The sequence below is a fragment of the Mirounga angustirostris genome, unplaced genomic scaffold (assembly GCF_029215605.1).
Source record: "Mirounga angustirostris isolate CCGP_5_RB_7025 unplaced genomic scaffold, mMirAng1.0.hap1 SCAF_2, whole genome shotgun sequence".
NCBI lineage: Eukaryota > Metazoa > Chordata > Mammalia > Carnivora > Phocidae > Mirounga > Mirounga angustirostris.
The window spans coordinates 58150053-58162654 of NW_026991710.1; the positions used below are offsets into that span (position 1 = coordinate 58150053).

The 12602-nt window shown below is 36.8% G+C and overlaps 1 protein-coding gene across 6 annotated transcripts in view; it reads right to left on the minus strand.

Annotated features, from left to right (window-relative positions):
* The window catches only part of ANKRD17 (ankyrin repeat domain 17), a 164862-nt gene that overhangs the window by 14219 nt on the left and 138041 nt on the right, over positions 1 to 12602 (minus strand). For all 6 annotated transcript variants that reach the window (XM_064584566.1, XM_045881019.3, XM_045881017.3 and 3 more), the window contains 5 exons: positions 9753 to 9924; positions 7949 to 8396; positions 7312 to 7467; positions 4840 to 4989; positions 1918 to 3554 (listed from right to left, as the gene is read on the minus strand). In XM_064584566.1, the coding sequence (XP_064440636.1) occupies positions 1918 to 3554; positions 4840 to 4989; positions 7312 to 7467; positions 7949 to 8396; positions 9753 to 9924 (2563 nt within the window). The remainder of the gene's footprint in view (positions 1 to 1917; positions 3555 to 4839; positions 4990 to 7311; positions 7468 to 7948; positions 8397 to 9752; positions 9925 to 12602) is intronic.

The window sequence follows — 12602 nt, forward strand, 5'->3', positions numbered from 1 at the left end:
CATTAGCGGAAGTTGGGGTAATTATAGAAAAACTCTTCCATAAATCTAAAAACATTTCAAAGTAGAAAATTAAAAAAAAAAAGCAATCACTCAAAACCAGGAGATCTTTAAATCCTCTATAAATATCAGCATTGTCCAATAGAACTTTTTAAGATAATGGATATATTTGATATCTGTACTGTCCATTATGGTAGCTACTAGCCATATGTGCTTATTAAGCACTTAGAGCCACTTTGGAAACAGTATGGAGATTCCTCAAAAAATTAAAAACAGAGGGGCACCTGGGTGGCTCAGTCGTTAAGCGTCTGCCTTTGGCTCAGGTCATGATCCCAGGGTCCTGGGATTGAGCCCCACATAGGGCTCCCTGCTCGGCGGGAAGCCTGCTTCTCCCTCTCCCACTCCCCCTGCTTGTGTTCCCTCTCTCGCTGTGTCTCTGTCAAATAAATAAATAAAATCTTTAAAAAAAATAAATAAATAAAAATAGAACTGGTATATATGATCCAGCAATTCCACTTCTGGAAATATATCCAAAGGAAACAAAAGCACTAACTCAAAAAGGTATCTGCATTCCCATGTTCATAGCAGCATTATTACAAGAGCTAAGACATGGAAACAACTGAAGTGTCCATCAATAGATGAATGAATGTCCATCAACAGATGCACATGCACACATGTGTGCACACTCACACACACAGGAGTATTACTCAGCCATAAAAAGGAACGAAATCCTGCCATTTGCAACAACATGGATGGACCTTGAGGGCATTATGGCAGGTGAAGTAAGTCAGGCAGAGAAAGACAAATACTGTATGATCGATCTCACGTATGTGGAATCTAAGAACAAAGAAACCAATTCAAAGAAAAAGAGATCAGATTTGTGGTTACCAGAGGTGTGGAGCAGGAAGAAGGGAAACTGGAGGAAGGTGATCAAAAGATATAAACTTCCAGTTACAGGATAAAGAAGTACTAAGGATGTAATGTACAACATGATAATGTACAACATGCTGCATGGTATGTATGAAAGTTGTTAAGAGAGAGTAAAATCCTAAGAGTTCTCATCACAAGGAAAAATAATATTTTTCCTTTTTTCTTATTGTATCTATATGGTGATGGATGGTAATTAAACTTATTACGGTAATCATTTCACAAAATATGTAAGTCGAATCATTATGCTGTACACCTTAAACCTATAGTGATGTCAGTTTTATTGCAATAAAACTGGAAAACAAATTTCAAAAAATATGGCCAGCTTGACTGAGAGGAGATTTCTAATTTTATTTAATTTTAATTTAAATAGTGCATATGATTAGTAGCTACCTTATTAAAACTATCTGGCTCTATATTTTTCTCAGTATTTTAAAAAAAGAAATGAAATCAAATTTTTAAGAGCTTTATTATTTTTTAAATAAACTTTTCATGGCATTATCTTACTAAATTTAAACATAAAAGACGGTTTTATTTGAGAGAGAAAAATATACCTGATAATGAAATTTATTTATGGTAAATTCAAGATAAAATCCACTGCGGCTTCTAAAAAGATTTTTTTTTTAAATGCCATACTCAACACATCTAATACTCAAACAGCGTTTCAGGTAAATGAATTCAACAATCTCTATCTGGCCCAGTCATCGAGTAAAAATATTAGAGGGGCGCCTAGGCGGCTCAGTCGTTAAGCGTCTGCCTTCCGCTCAGGTCCTGATCTTGGCATCCTGGGATCGAGCCCCGCATCAGGTTCCCTGTTCCGCGGGAAGCCTGCTTCTCCCTCTCCCACTCCCCCTGCTTGTGTTCCCTCTCTCGCTGTGTCTCTGTCAAATAAATAAAATCTTTAAAAAAAAAAAAAAATTAGAAAATGACCAAGAGTTTTCCTATCACTTGCATAAATCACAAGCTGCAGAATGTGAGAAAATATGAACTCACCTGAGGGACTTGGAGCGGGTCTCTGTAATGGTGGTCTAAAACCTGGAGCTTTGGAAGTATCAGACTGATGTAAAGGATCTGAATTTGGCAAATATGAGGATTTTCCTGATAGCATAGATTCTGGTGTTGACTGAGATGAAACAACAGATCCTCCCCAGAAGGCATGAGCAGAAGTAGGGCTGTTTTCAAACAATGTGCTAAAGGGCCCAAATGGTAAGGGGGCACTGAAATTGGGAGCAATAGGCTTATTTGCTGGATGTACTGAATTTTGACAAGCACTTTGTGTACTTAAGGTTGAAGGTAGCTGGACAGAAGAGGGAACACTGTGAGGTCTTTTAATGTGATTGACACTGAGGACTGCAACAGATGAATTTTGCACTGGAGCTGGATTCTTGTGAGGGGCAGTTGTGCCATGAGAGGGTGGTCTAATAGCAGGGGTTTCCATTTTAGGAGCAGGCTGGGAGCATCCCATTTGTGTCTGAGGCATAGGGTAAGTCACTGGGGCAGTAGAAGGCACCGCCACTGGAGCAGAACTTGTTGTTGCTAAAGGAGGAACAGTCATTCTAACTTCCGGGGGAGGAACCTGAGACGGCTGAAGAGGTGGTCTTGGCTCCTGAGAAACAGAACCCGGAGGCTGTTGCTGAGCAGAATGAACTGATGAACTCCCAGAAGAACTGCTGCTGTTTGAAAGTCTACTGTTTGTTGTTTCTACTACTGGTGGACTACCTGCTTCCTGTTCAGAGGAAGACGCCCCTTTATTTGGAGATGCTGTTCCACAATCCAAAGGGCTGTTTCTAGAAACCCCTCCTGACTGGGCTGGTGGTGATGGGGAAGATGGGGATGATACTGGGTAGTGTTCTTTGGCAGTAGGCATAGGATATGTGGCATTTGTGGGTGCAGTGCTGTTGTTGCTTGCTGTGGTTGTGACTGTTGTGGTGGTGGCATTGGATGTCTTCACAACTGTGACAAAAAGCTGCCTTCTGACAGAAGGTGAACTTGGACTGCCATTTGTAGATGTACCAGGCACCGTTGAAGCTGATGAACTGGTTGTAGTTGTTGGACTTGAAGTTAAAGAACCTGCTGAATTCACCTGAGAACCACTGCTATTCTGATTGCTATGGCGAGGCACCATGTGAGGCTTAGGCGAGTTAGTAGCTCTGGCAGGGCTCAAAGGCCTGACAGGAAAAGGACCCCAAGTGGATTGAGCTGGTGGAAAAGTACCTCCAAAGTGGGTCATGGGCAACCTTGGTGGACGGATCTGCTGGAAAGTCTGAGCAGCAAGCAAAGCATGTGCAAACTGTGGAGGAGGATATGCTAATGGAAGAGAAACTGGAAAACCAGGCCTCACATTATTCACTGGGTTTTTAATGGTTTTATGAGTAGATGCAGAAGAAATTGCAGGCACAGTGAGTGCTGTGGCAGTTTGAGATGTTGATGACAGAGCTACAGTCGTCATTTTAATTCCCATTAAGGAACTGTTAGCAGCAGTGGTGGTAGGTGCTGATGACCCTATTTTGGAATTTGCTGAGGAGCTTTTCAAACGATTCTTTGGAATAAGTTCATCAATTTCTTTGTCTGGATCCTTGATCAGAGCATTGATCAACTGAGTTGCCTGTCTTGTTGATTCAGTGCCACCCCTATAAATTGACCAAAAAAAGGAATTAGGCCCAATTTCTCCTACTTTTTAATAGGCAAAGCCTAAATTCATTCGTGAATGTGTACACATACATACAGAGAATAATAAAAGTTAAGCAGCAATTTTCTGACTACTCTTGAGATATTCTGCAAAGCAATAAACTGTCCTGACGTGCCACTTTTCAAAAATGCATTTTAATACTGTTTCCTTACACTAAGAAGTCCTTTTCCTAATTATAAAATACATTAGTCAGAAAAACCACTGTACTTTTAATTCCTAATGATACTGTAAAGTCAAACAGTTGATCAATGTTAAAAGCAATATAAGTAAACAAAGAACAAAAAAAAATTGAGTAAGAAAACCATATTTTATTTTAAATCCTGCTACCTAAGATGACCCCATCTATGACTAATCTCCATTAGTAGAACGATTCTTATAATTCCTCTGGAAAGATGTCTCAAAATGAGAGTGGAATCTTGATAATGCTAACAATGGCCAAAAGGTCAAACCCTAATGTTAGATCTTCAGGAAAATATTTGATTGCAAGGAAAGCCTTATGGAAACCCTAAGGGGGAAATTACTCATAAAGGATATCTACTTCCCTCTTCTCTAGATAAGGCAGGTTGTCACTACCCACCTATCCCAGGAGAGGGAAAAACAAGATAGGAGAGGAGGATAAGTGCAAAATAGAAATGGCTAACTGCTTCCTTCGAAGTAGGCTATATAAATATCAGACTCTGCAATGGGGTACCTGCCTCTCACAACCAAACTTAAGATTTCTTAGAATATCATATCTTTATTTTAAGAGTATTCAGGTATAGACATAGTCAATACAAGACAAATATCCACTTCAGATTTATATCTATGACTGAGCTTATATTCTAAGGATACAATCACAGAATAATAAATCTCAAAAGCCAATAAGGGGAAAAAGGGAAGCCTACTGCTTAAAATGGGTGAGAAACCCCTATTCCCTCTTAAAAAGTCTCAATAAAATTTTAAGAATGTCATATGAACAGTTTATGTAAGGAAAAGATTATCTAAACCTTTGACACACACACACACATGAAAAATTCCTTTAAAAGCCCTTTGAAATATTTCATAAGAGCACATGAATTAGAGAAAAAAAATTGTAAAGGTTATCTTCTCTCATACTAATCAAATTTCCATTTTAAAAAGTATGCTATTAAACATAAAGATCCACTGAAAACTCAAAATACTTGTATTTCATTAAGATACAGTGCAATAAAACACAAAGGGAGAAAACGTAAGAGACAGAGTTTTGCCTTATAGTTATTATCCGGTCTCCCGTCTTGTCTTTCTGCTTATCAATATCTATGTGTGCACCAGTGAACTCCCGAATAGCATTAATATTACAGCCTCCTCTTCCAATCACTCTGGATATCACAGTTGACGGAACAGATACTTTCTTTGACCTGTTTAAAAGTTGCAAAGATAAATTAAGATTTATCATTAGTATCAGTGGTTATGATTAAAATATGAGGAAAGAGGCTTATACTAAGATACATTTCTGTAAATACAGAATAGATTATTGTTGAGTCAGCCTCTTCTATCTATTCTTACTCTAGGTGATAAAAGGCAACTAAGAGTGACAGAAGGGACAGACAGAGTGAGAGAGTGCGCGAGCATGTTACCACAGCTTCTTATCTCATTACCAAAGATGGTTTGGTTTTTTTGACTTTCATCTTTCATTAATATCTATAAAGCACGTATTATATAGACATGCACTGTGTTAATGCAAATATTAATGGCAAATAAGATAAACATAGGTTCCTGCCCACATATATTGACTATGTAGACAGCAAGTAGGAAAGCCACAACACCATGCCACGAGTGCTCTAATAGGGTATCATAAAGACACACTGGTTGGGGCACCTAATCCAGACTGAGGAAACAAGAAAGGCTTCTTGTGGGCACTTCCTGGGTGTTTGACTCACATTCTTTTTATTCTCTTAAAATTGAAAGGATGATATTAAAAATGCATTGTTTCCTTTCATTCTTTTAGAGGCATTATGATGATTATCCATCAACATGGAAACTCACTTAAAGGATGTTTCATCGTGTGAGGAAAGAGAAGAGCCTGCTGGAATTTTAAAAAAGCAAAACCCATCTAACATTTGCAAAATTGCTTTACAATTCTAAACATTCACATTTCAGAAAAGGTACATATACATTTCTGACCAGCCTAAATTAAAGGATGCTCCTAAAAGAAATACAGTATAATTCTCAATAAAGAGAATAAGCCAACTACGCTTTATTGAACAAGTAAATTATTTATTTAGAATCGTAGATTATTTTTTTTTAAAGATTTTATTTATTTATTTGACAGAGAGAGAGCACAAACAGGGGGAGCTGTAGAGAGAGGAAGAAGCAGACTCCCCACTGACCAGGGAGTCCGATGTGGGGCTCGATCCCAGGACCCTGGGATCATGACCTGAGCTAAAGACAGACGCTTAACTTACTGAGCCACCCAGGCGCCCCTAGAATGGTAGATTAAATAGTAAATTAAAATATTGTATTTTGGGGCGCCTGGGTGGCTCAGTTGGTTAAGCGACTGCCTTCGGCTCAGGTCATGATCCTGGAGTTCCGGGATCGAGTCCCACATCGGGCTCCCTGCTCAGCAGGGAGTCTGCTTCTCCCTCTGACCCTCCTCCCTCTCGTGCTCTCTCTCATTCTCTCTCTCGCAAAAAAAAAAAAAAAAAAAAAAAATTGTATTTTTTAAAAGGTTAGCTATGACCCCTGCCCTTTAATACACATAACTAAGTTACTTGATAATTCCTTTTTCTCTAAAGGGCAAAATAGCGATCATTATTTTCAAATTAGTTAAGAATTTCTTAGTATACCACAGTATAAAATACATGCAGAAAAACTGCATTACCTTACTTTTGGATAGATAGTACTCTAATGTTGTGATTGATTTCAGTTAGTTTAACAGAGTGTGTATATGTGAATGAGTGTGTGTATATGTGAATGAGAGACAGAGACAGAGACAGATGAAGATAGAGATAGTGGCAGGGGGAGGCTTTGGTCAAAAATATGAAAGATTGGGATTAACAGGAATAAGTTTGGTTCATTATAGCTCTTATTTCAAATAATCAAAAGCTTACATTTTTGTTGAAATTTCTGGGAAGTTCTTTAGAATAGGTTATTAGAGATTTACAATAGATCCTCTGTGGTATCTTACCACCTTTTAGTTTGAGATACTGTTTTACTGTTTGATATATATAATTCAAAAAAGCCCAAACAAAATATATCCAAACATTTCAGTCCTAAAATCCTTTAAATAAAGGCATCCTGTGGTTTAAAGACAAGAATAGTTTGAAATCAATACTTACTCTTTCTTCAAATATTTACAAGTATGTAAAAGATACCACATACTGGCGCTCTCAGATTACAAAGTTGAGTAAGACACACTCTATCACCCTAAAGACTTTAAATTAGTTCTCTACCAAATAGCAATACCTGGGGGTCAAGCAAATACCACAATCATCCATGTAATTTTTTCGGAAAGTCTATGTACTTTTTATGTAAAATCTCCTAATTTTAGAAGTACTAATATCTACTTTTTTTTTCCCATCTAAAATACAGTGTACGCACACTATCTCTGTTGGCCAGATTCAGCCTTGGGCCACCAGTTCATTTGCAACCTTTGGGATAGTTGGAGGAATCTAAGGGTAAGGTGAACAACACCTCACATAAAAAGAATGAGAAAAACAATTAAAGAAACAATCACTCACCTTCTTACAACTTCCTTCCATCCTTCTTCCCTTTTTTGTCCACGCTTAGGACTTGCTACTGTTAACTTCCCATTTGGAGAGGAAAGGGGAGATGGACCAGATTTTGTGCAAGTAGACAGAGAATTACTGGTTACTTCATTGATAGTCTCTGACAATCTTTAACAGAGGGAGGAAAATACATTAAATATAGAACAAATGTAGAATTTTAAATGAAAGAGGCAATCTATTACATAATTTTATTCTTTTATTTATTCTTGGATAAATATAGTAAACAAATGAGTAACTTATTTCTCACTTTTCAATATTTAGCATAACATGAAGAGTCAATTAGAGGTCAAAATTAGCAGAGCTGAATTATAGTAATAACCCCTAAGAAACCATAATCAATACTTTTCATGGGCTAAAATTTAACAACCAAAATAAAGAAGTTACATAGTAAAAATAATTTTATCTTTCATTTTTAACACAAAACTTCAAAAATAGCCTATTATTCCATTAAAATGAAATTGTGACTTCTTTAGCACAAAGACAACCCTTGTTTTGCCAGTTGTTAATTTGCCTTTTTTTACTGAAAAATTCAGCAACAAAGAATTTCATGATGATACTGTAAATAATAAAAATGAAGATTGGAACTAACTTTATTGAAGCCTTGCCAGAAACAGATTTTCTCTCTTCCTTTGGAAATGTAACCAGAACTGATGGCTGCTTCTTGCTGGTCATAGTGGTGGTCACCACAGCAGGTGAATGATTGTCACTCTTTCGGCTGCTGTTGCTGTTACTACTTTCATCACTGCAGCTGGAAATCCTCATGTTATCACTGTCCCCACTCTCGCTGGTACTGCTGCTCTTGGACTCTCCATTTACCTTCTCTGGCTGACTATATGAGATTGGTAGTGGATCATCAAATATAATCTGAACATTTTCTGGAGTAATTTTATTTTTCCTGTTTTTCCTCTTTGAACTGGTTGTAGTTATGGTGTTATTTCTTTTACCATGGGAACCTGCCAAAGTTGTCCAGGTTGCAGATATACCTATGGTAGTAGTGGTTGTGGCACTTGGAGGCTCTGTCAAGACTTCAGGCTCATCTGTAAAAGTAGCAACACCAGCAATACCAAATTAGCAAGTTCTAAGCGTTTTTAGAGTATATTTAGCTTCAAGCACTTGAAGAACAATAAAGTCAGGAGTTACTTTGCAACTATTATCAATCATTCCAGCATTCATTAGTAATGAGACGGATATGACATCTATTCTCTTTGTGCTCAAGTCCTAAACAATGTATAGTAGGCAGTTATAAAAAATATTTTGGGGACGATTTGGGAAATATGAATATGTACTGTGTATTACAAATATTATTAAATTTTATGGGTGTAATGTTACTGTGGTTACATAAAATAATGTTCTTTTTCTGGGAAATACATATTTAAGTATTTAGTGCTGATACTGCATGGGGTGTCCAACTTACATGTAATCTGTTCAAAAAGAGAGGAAAAAAGATAAACTAAATTAATGTGCCAAAATGTTATAGGAATCTAGGTGACAGACAGGTGTTCATCATACTATTCCATAAACTTTTCTATAGTTTGGACATTTTCAAAATCAAAAGGCTGGAGGAGAGGGAAATTACACACAAACACACACACACACATTGCATATATATTTGGTGGTTTAAAAGCAATGGTTTCTCCTCACAATATCTTCATATCAAATAATTGTTTAGTTAGAATCTAGTTAAAATAATTCCCTCATTTTGAGAAAAAATCTAAATATGGTTAGAGTAACAAATGATATTATGGAATTACTCTTAATTTTTTAGGTATTATAAAAGGTATTGTGATTATATAAGCACATGTCATTCCTAGGATACGTGTTGAAGTTTTATAGGTGCAATGTCAGAATGTCTGCAACTTACTTTTAGACAGCTTAGAAATAATATACATATATATTTAGAGAGAAAAAAATAAAGCAAATATGGTAAAATGTTTATTTTAAAAATCTAGGTGGAGGGTATTGAGGTATTCATTTTATCATTCTTTCAACTTGTCTGTAGCTTTGAAATTCTTGAAAATAGGGGCGCCTGGGTGGCTCAGTTGTTAAGTGTCTGCCTTCGGCTCATGTCATGATCCCAGGGTCCTGGGATCAAGCCCCACATCAGGCTCCCTGCTCCACAGGAAGCCTGCTTCTCCCTCTCCCACTCCCCCTGCTTGTGTTCCTGCTCTCGCTGTCTCTTTCTCTGTCAAATAAATAAACTCTTAAAAAAAAAAGAAATTCTTCAAAATAAAAAGCTAGGGAGAAGTCAATAAATGAAAATAGTGGATAAGTACTTCAAGGGCTTAATGACTTAGAAATCTACTTTTACCTTAAGTTATTGATATTTAAGGAAATATAATTTTGAATACAATGTATTACATGAATCAAATTAGATGGTAATTTAGAGAAAATACCTTCAACTTTATGTTTTTCTTTTTCTTGAGCAGCTTGGAGTTCAAAGTTCTCTTTATTTTTGGCTTCAATTTCTTCTAGTTTTCTTCTTTGTTCTTCCTTTTTCTTTCGTCTCTTTTCCTTTCTCTTTTCTCTTTTGGCAGCCAAAGCCAACCTCCGGCTTTCTTCTCTTAACTGTTAAAGGATCGATAAAACAGATTTACCTTGTAAAAAAAAAGTTTTCACATAATATCATTTTATCATAAGGGAACTAGAATACCATAAAATTCGAAGTCATCTAGTTCAATTTATTGTTTGATCAAGATCATAGTCAAATCACTGTAAAGAGAAAATAATATTTTTAAATGTCAAGATCAAATTAATGATAAAAAACAATCTAATTTTAAAACGGAAGAATGATACATAGCTTCTTAATCACTGAATAAATGTAAATTAAAATAAGTTACCCTGTTTTGTTCATTAATTCTGCAAAATTAAAAAAGATATCATATATCAACAGAAGTTCGGGCAAATAAGTTCCTTCCCATACTGCTGTGGGTATAAATATTTATATTTTAGGAAAGGTAATTTGAAAGCCTCCTATGAAAATTACAAACTGTTTATCCTAAGAATTTATTCTATAAAATGACCATAGTGAAAAAATAATTTCCACTGCAAAACTGATTATAATGGCAAGTGGAAACAGGTAAATCCATCAATGCCAAGGGTAGGGGGAATAAATTAACAACAGTATACATTCATAAAATACGAGGCAGCCATTAAAAGTGTTATATACTTGGTAATATGCTCCCAAATTACACTGGTTAGAAGAAAAGAATACACACCGCAGACCAATGATCCCCCTTATTGGGAAAGGAACCCTTTATGCGGCTCTATTTGTAGAAATAGAGAAAAAAGGTGAAGAGGATACAAATCAAAGCTACTGACTAGAGTGGAGGATTGGAAGAAGGGTAGCAGAAAGATGGTGGCTTTCAATTTTACTTAATATAAGTTGTTCATTGTTTCTATTTGTGAAAATGGTTACTTTCATAGTCAAAAAATTAAGAATAAGTTTAAAAGTATAACATCTCTTAAAAGTGATGTTAACTATTAATTTTTCCTCTTTGATTCATAAAGTAAGAAAATCATCTTCAAATGCTTTCATTTCCATGTCCTCTATTAAATTTTCCTTTGATTCATAAAGTAAGAAAATCATCTTCAAATGCTTTCCTTTCCATGTCCTCTAAAAGACGTTTTCAAACTATGTACTTCCTGCCCATAATCCAGTGTTCTGTGTATTATGTGTGTGTGTATTTTAAATATATGTATCAAAACAATGACACATAGTTTATGGAAAATGTCACAATATCCTAACTAATGAAACCAGAGTCAAATATGGGCTCAAAAGGCTAATCACACTTTGTTTCATTTTTTAAGATTTTTTAAGTTTTTGCTTTTGCTAGACATTCCTGCCTTTTCAAATTATCCCTGTTAGATACCTGAAAGGTTTTGTCCACCTTGAAAGCTTTTACACCCTGGGGCAGTGCACCATAATTACATTCTTTTGGATGAGAGAAAAATCTTTTGTTCCTGAAAAGGGTAATAATTAAAGAGAATCTGTAGAACACTGATATTTTCTCAGGCAGAGGGATTTCAGGAAAGAATACAAATGGGAAGTTAAAGATCTAAACATCGTCTGCATGGTAGCCCTAGAAAGTTTTGCTAGTCCTCCAGAAGTAGACAAATTCCAGTCTGAAGACCAGTAAAAGAGCAGCTTTTCACCTTGCAGGACTGAGAAGAAAACTGGTGACCTTCACTCCCTTACACAGGAAGAGGAATAATATCTGACTGAAGCGTTTGAAAGAAGTAAGTAAGCATATGTGACTCTGCTCACTGGGCCTTGCTTAAATGGAGCTAGCTGCCTGCCCTCAGGAAACGTGCTTTCTATCTCTGAACTCCAGTGACGTTGTCCTGTCTGGATCTGACTTTGATGAAACGAACAGGTTAAGTGGAAGGGAAAGAGAAGGGTCTGTAGAAGTGGGTTGAACGGTATGCCAAGGAAAATATTTTCAAAGCAACTGTGGCCAAATAAAACATTTTATCTATATCATGTCTGTGGGGACAGAAAAGCCTTAGGAAAGGTATACAGGGGATCAGAATAACAAGTAAAGTTTAAGACTTTTGGTTAAACGTAAATGGGGTGCCTGGGTGGCTCAGTTGGTTAAGCGACTGCCTTTGGCTCAGGTCATGATCTCAGGGTCCTGGGACTGAGCCCCGCATCGGGCTCCCTGCTTGGCGGGAAGCCTGTTTCTCCCTTTCCCACTCCCCCTGCTTGTGTTCCCTCTCTCGCTATCTCTCTCTGTGTCAAATAAATAAATAAAATCTTAAAAAAAAAAAAAAAAAAGAAAGAAAGACTTTTGGTTAAACCAGGATGGATTTTTAGATTTGCTGGATTTTTTTGTCTGGTGGTAGGAGGTCATTGTGACTGCTATCAAGGGGGAAAAGAACTATTTTAAGAATAGAAAAACTTAAATCAGAAAGCAGACCCATTTGGCCTAGATGTGGGTGGGGGTGATGGGCTAAGGTAGGTCTTAGTTTGTAGGTGCAGCTGGGTCTTAGGCATGCAAGTACCCTCAGGCCTTAGAGAGTTCCATCAGTGGAGGCTGGTCCTTTGACAATAGTAAGTTTGGATTATCAGACTCATAGTATATGAGTTCAGCCCTAAAGGCAAGGTATTTACTCTCTAAATCTTAAAGTTCTATGGCTAGTATTTGGGTAATCCCACAGATGTACTAACCCTTTCAACTCACTAAAAAGTGGAGCACAAATTCAGAGGTCCTAAGAAAACGCTTTCTGAAGGACAGATCTCAGAC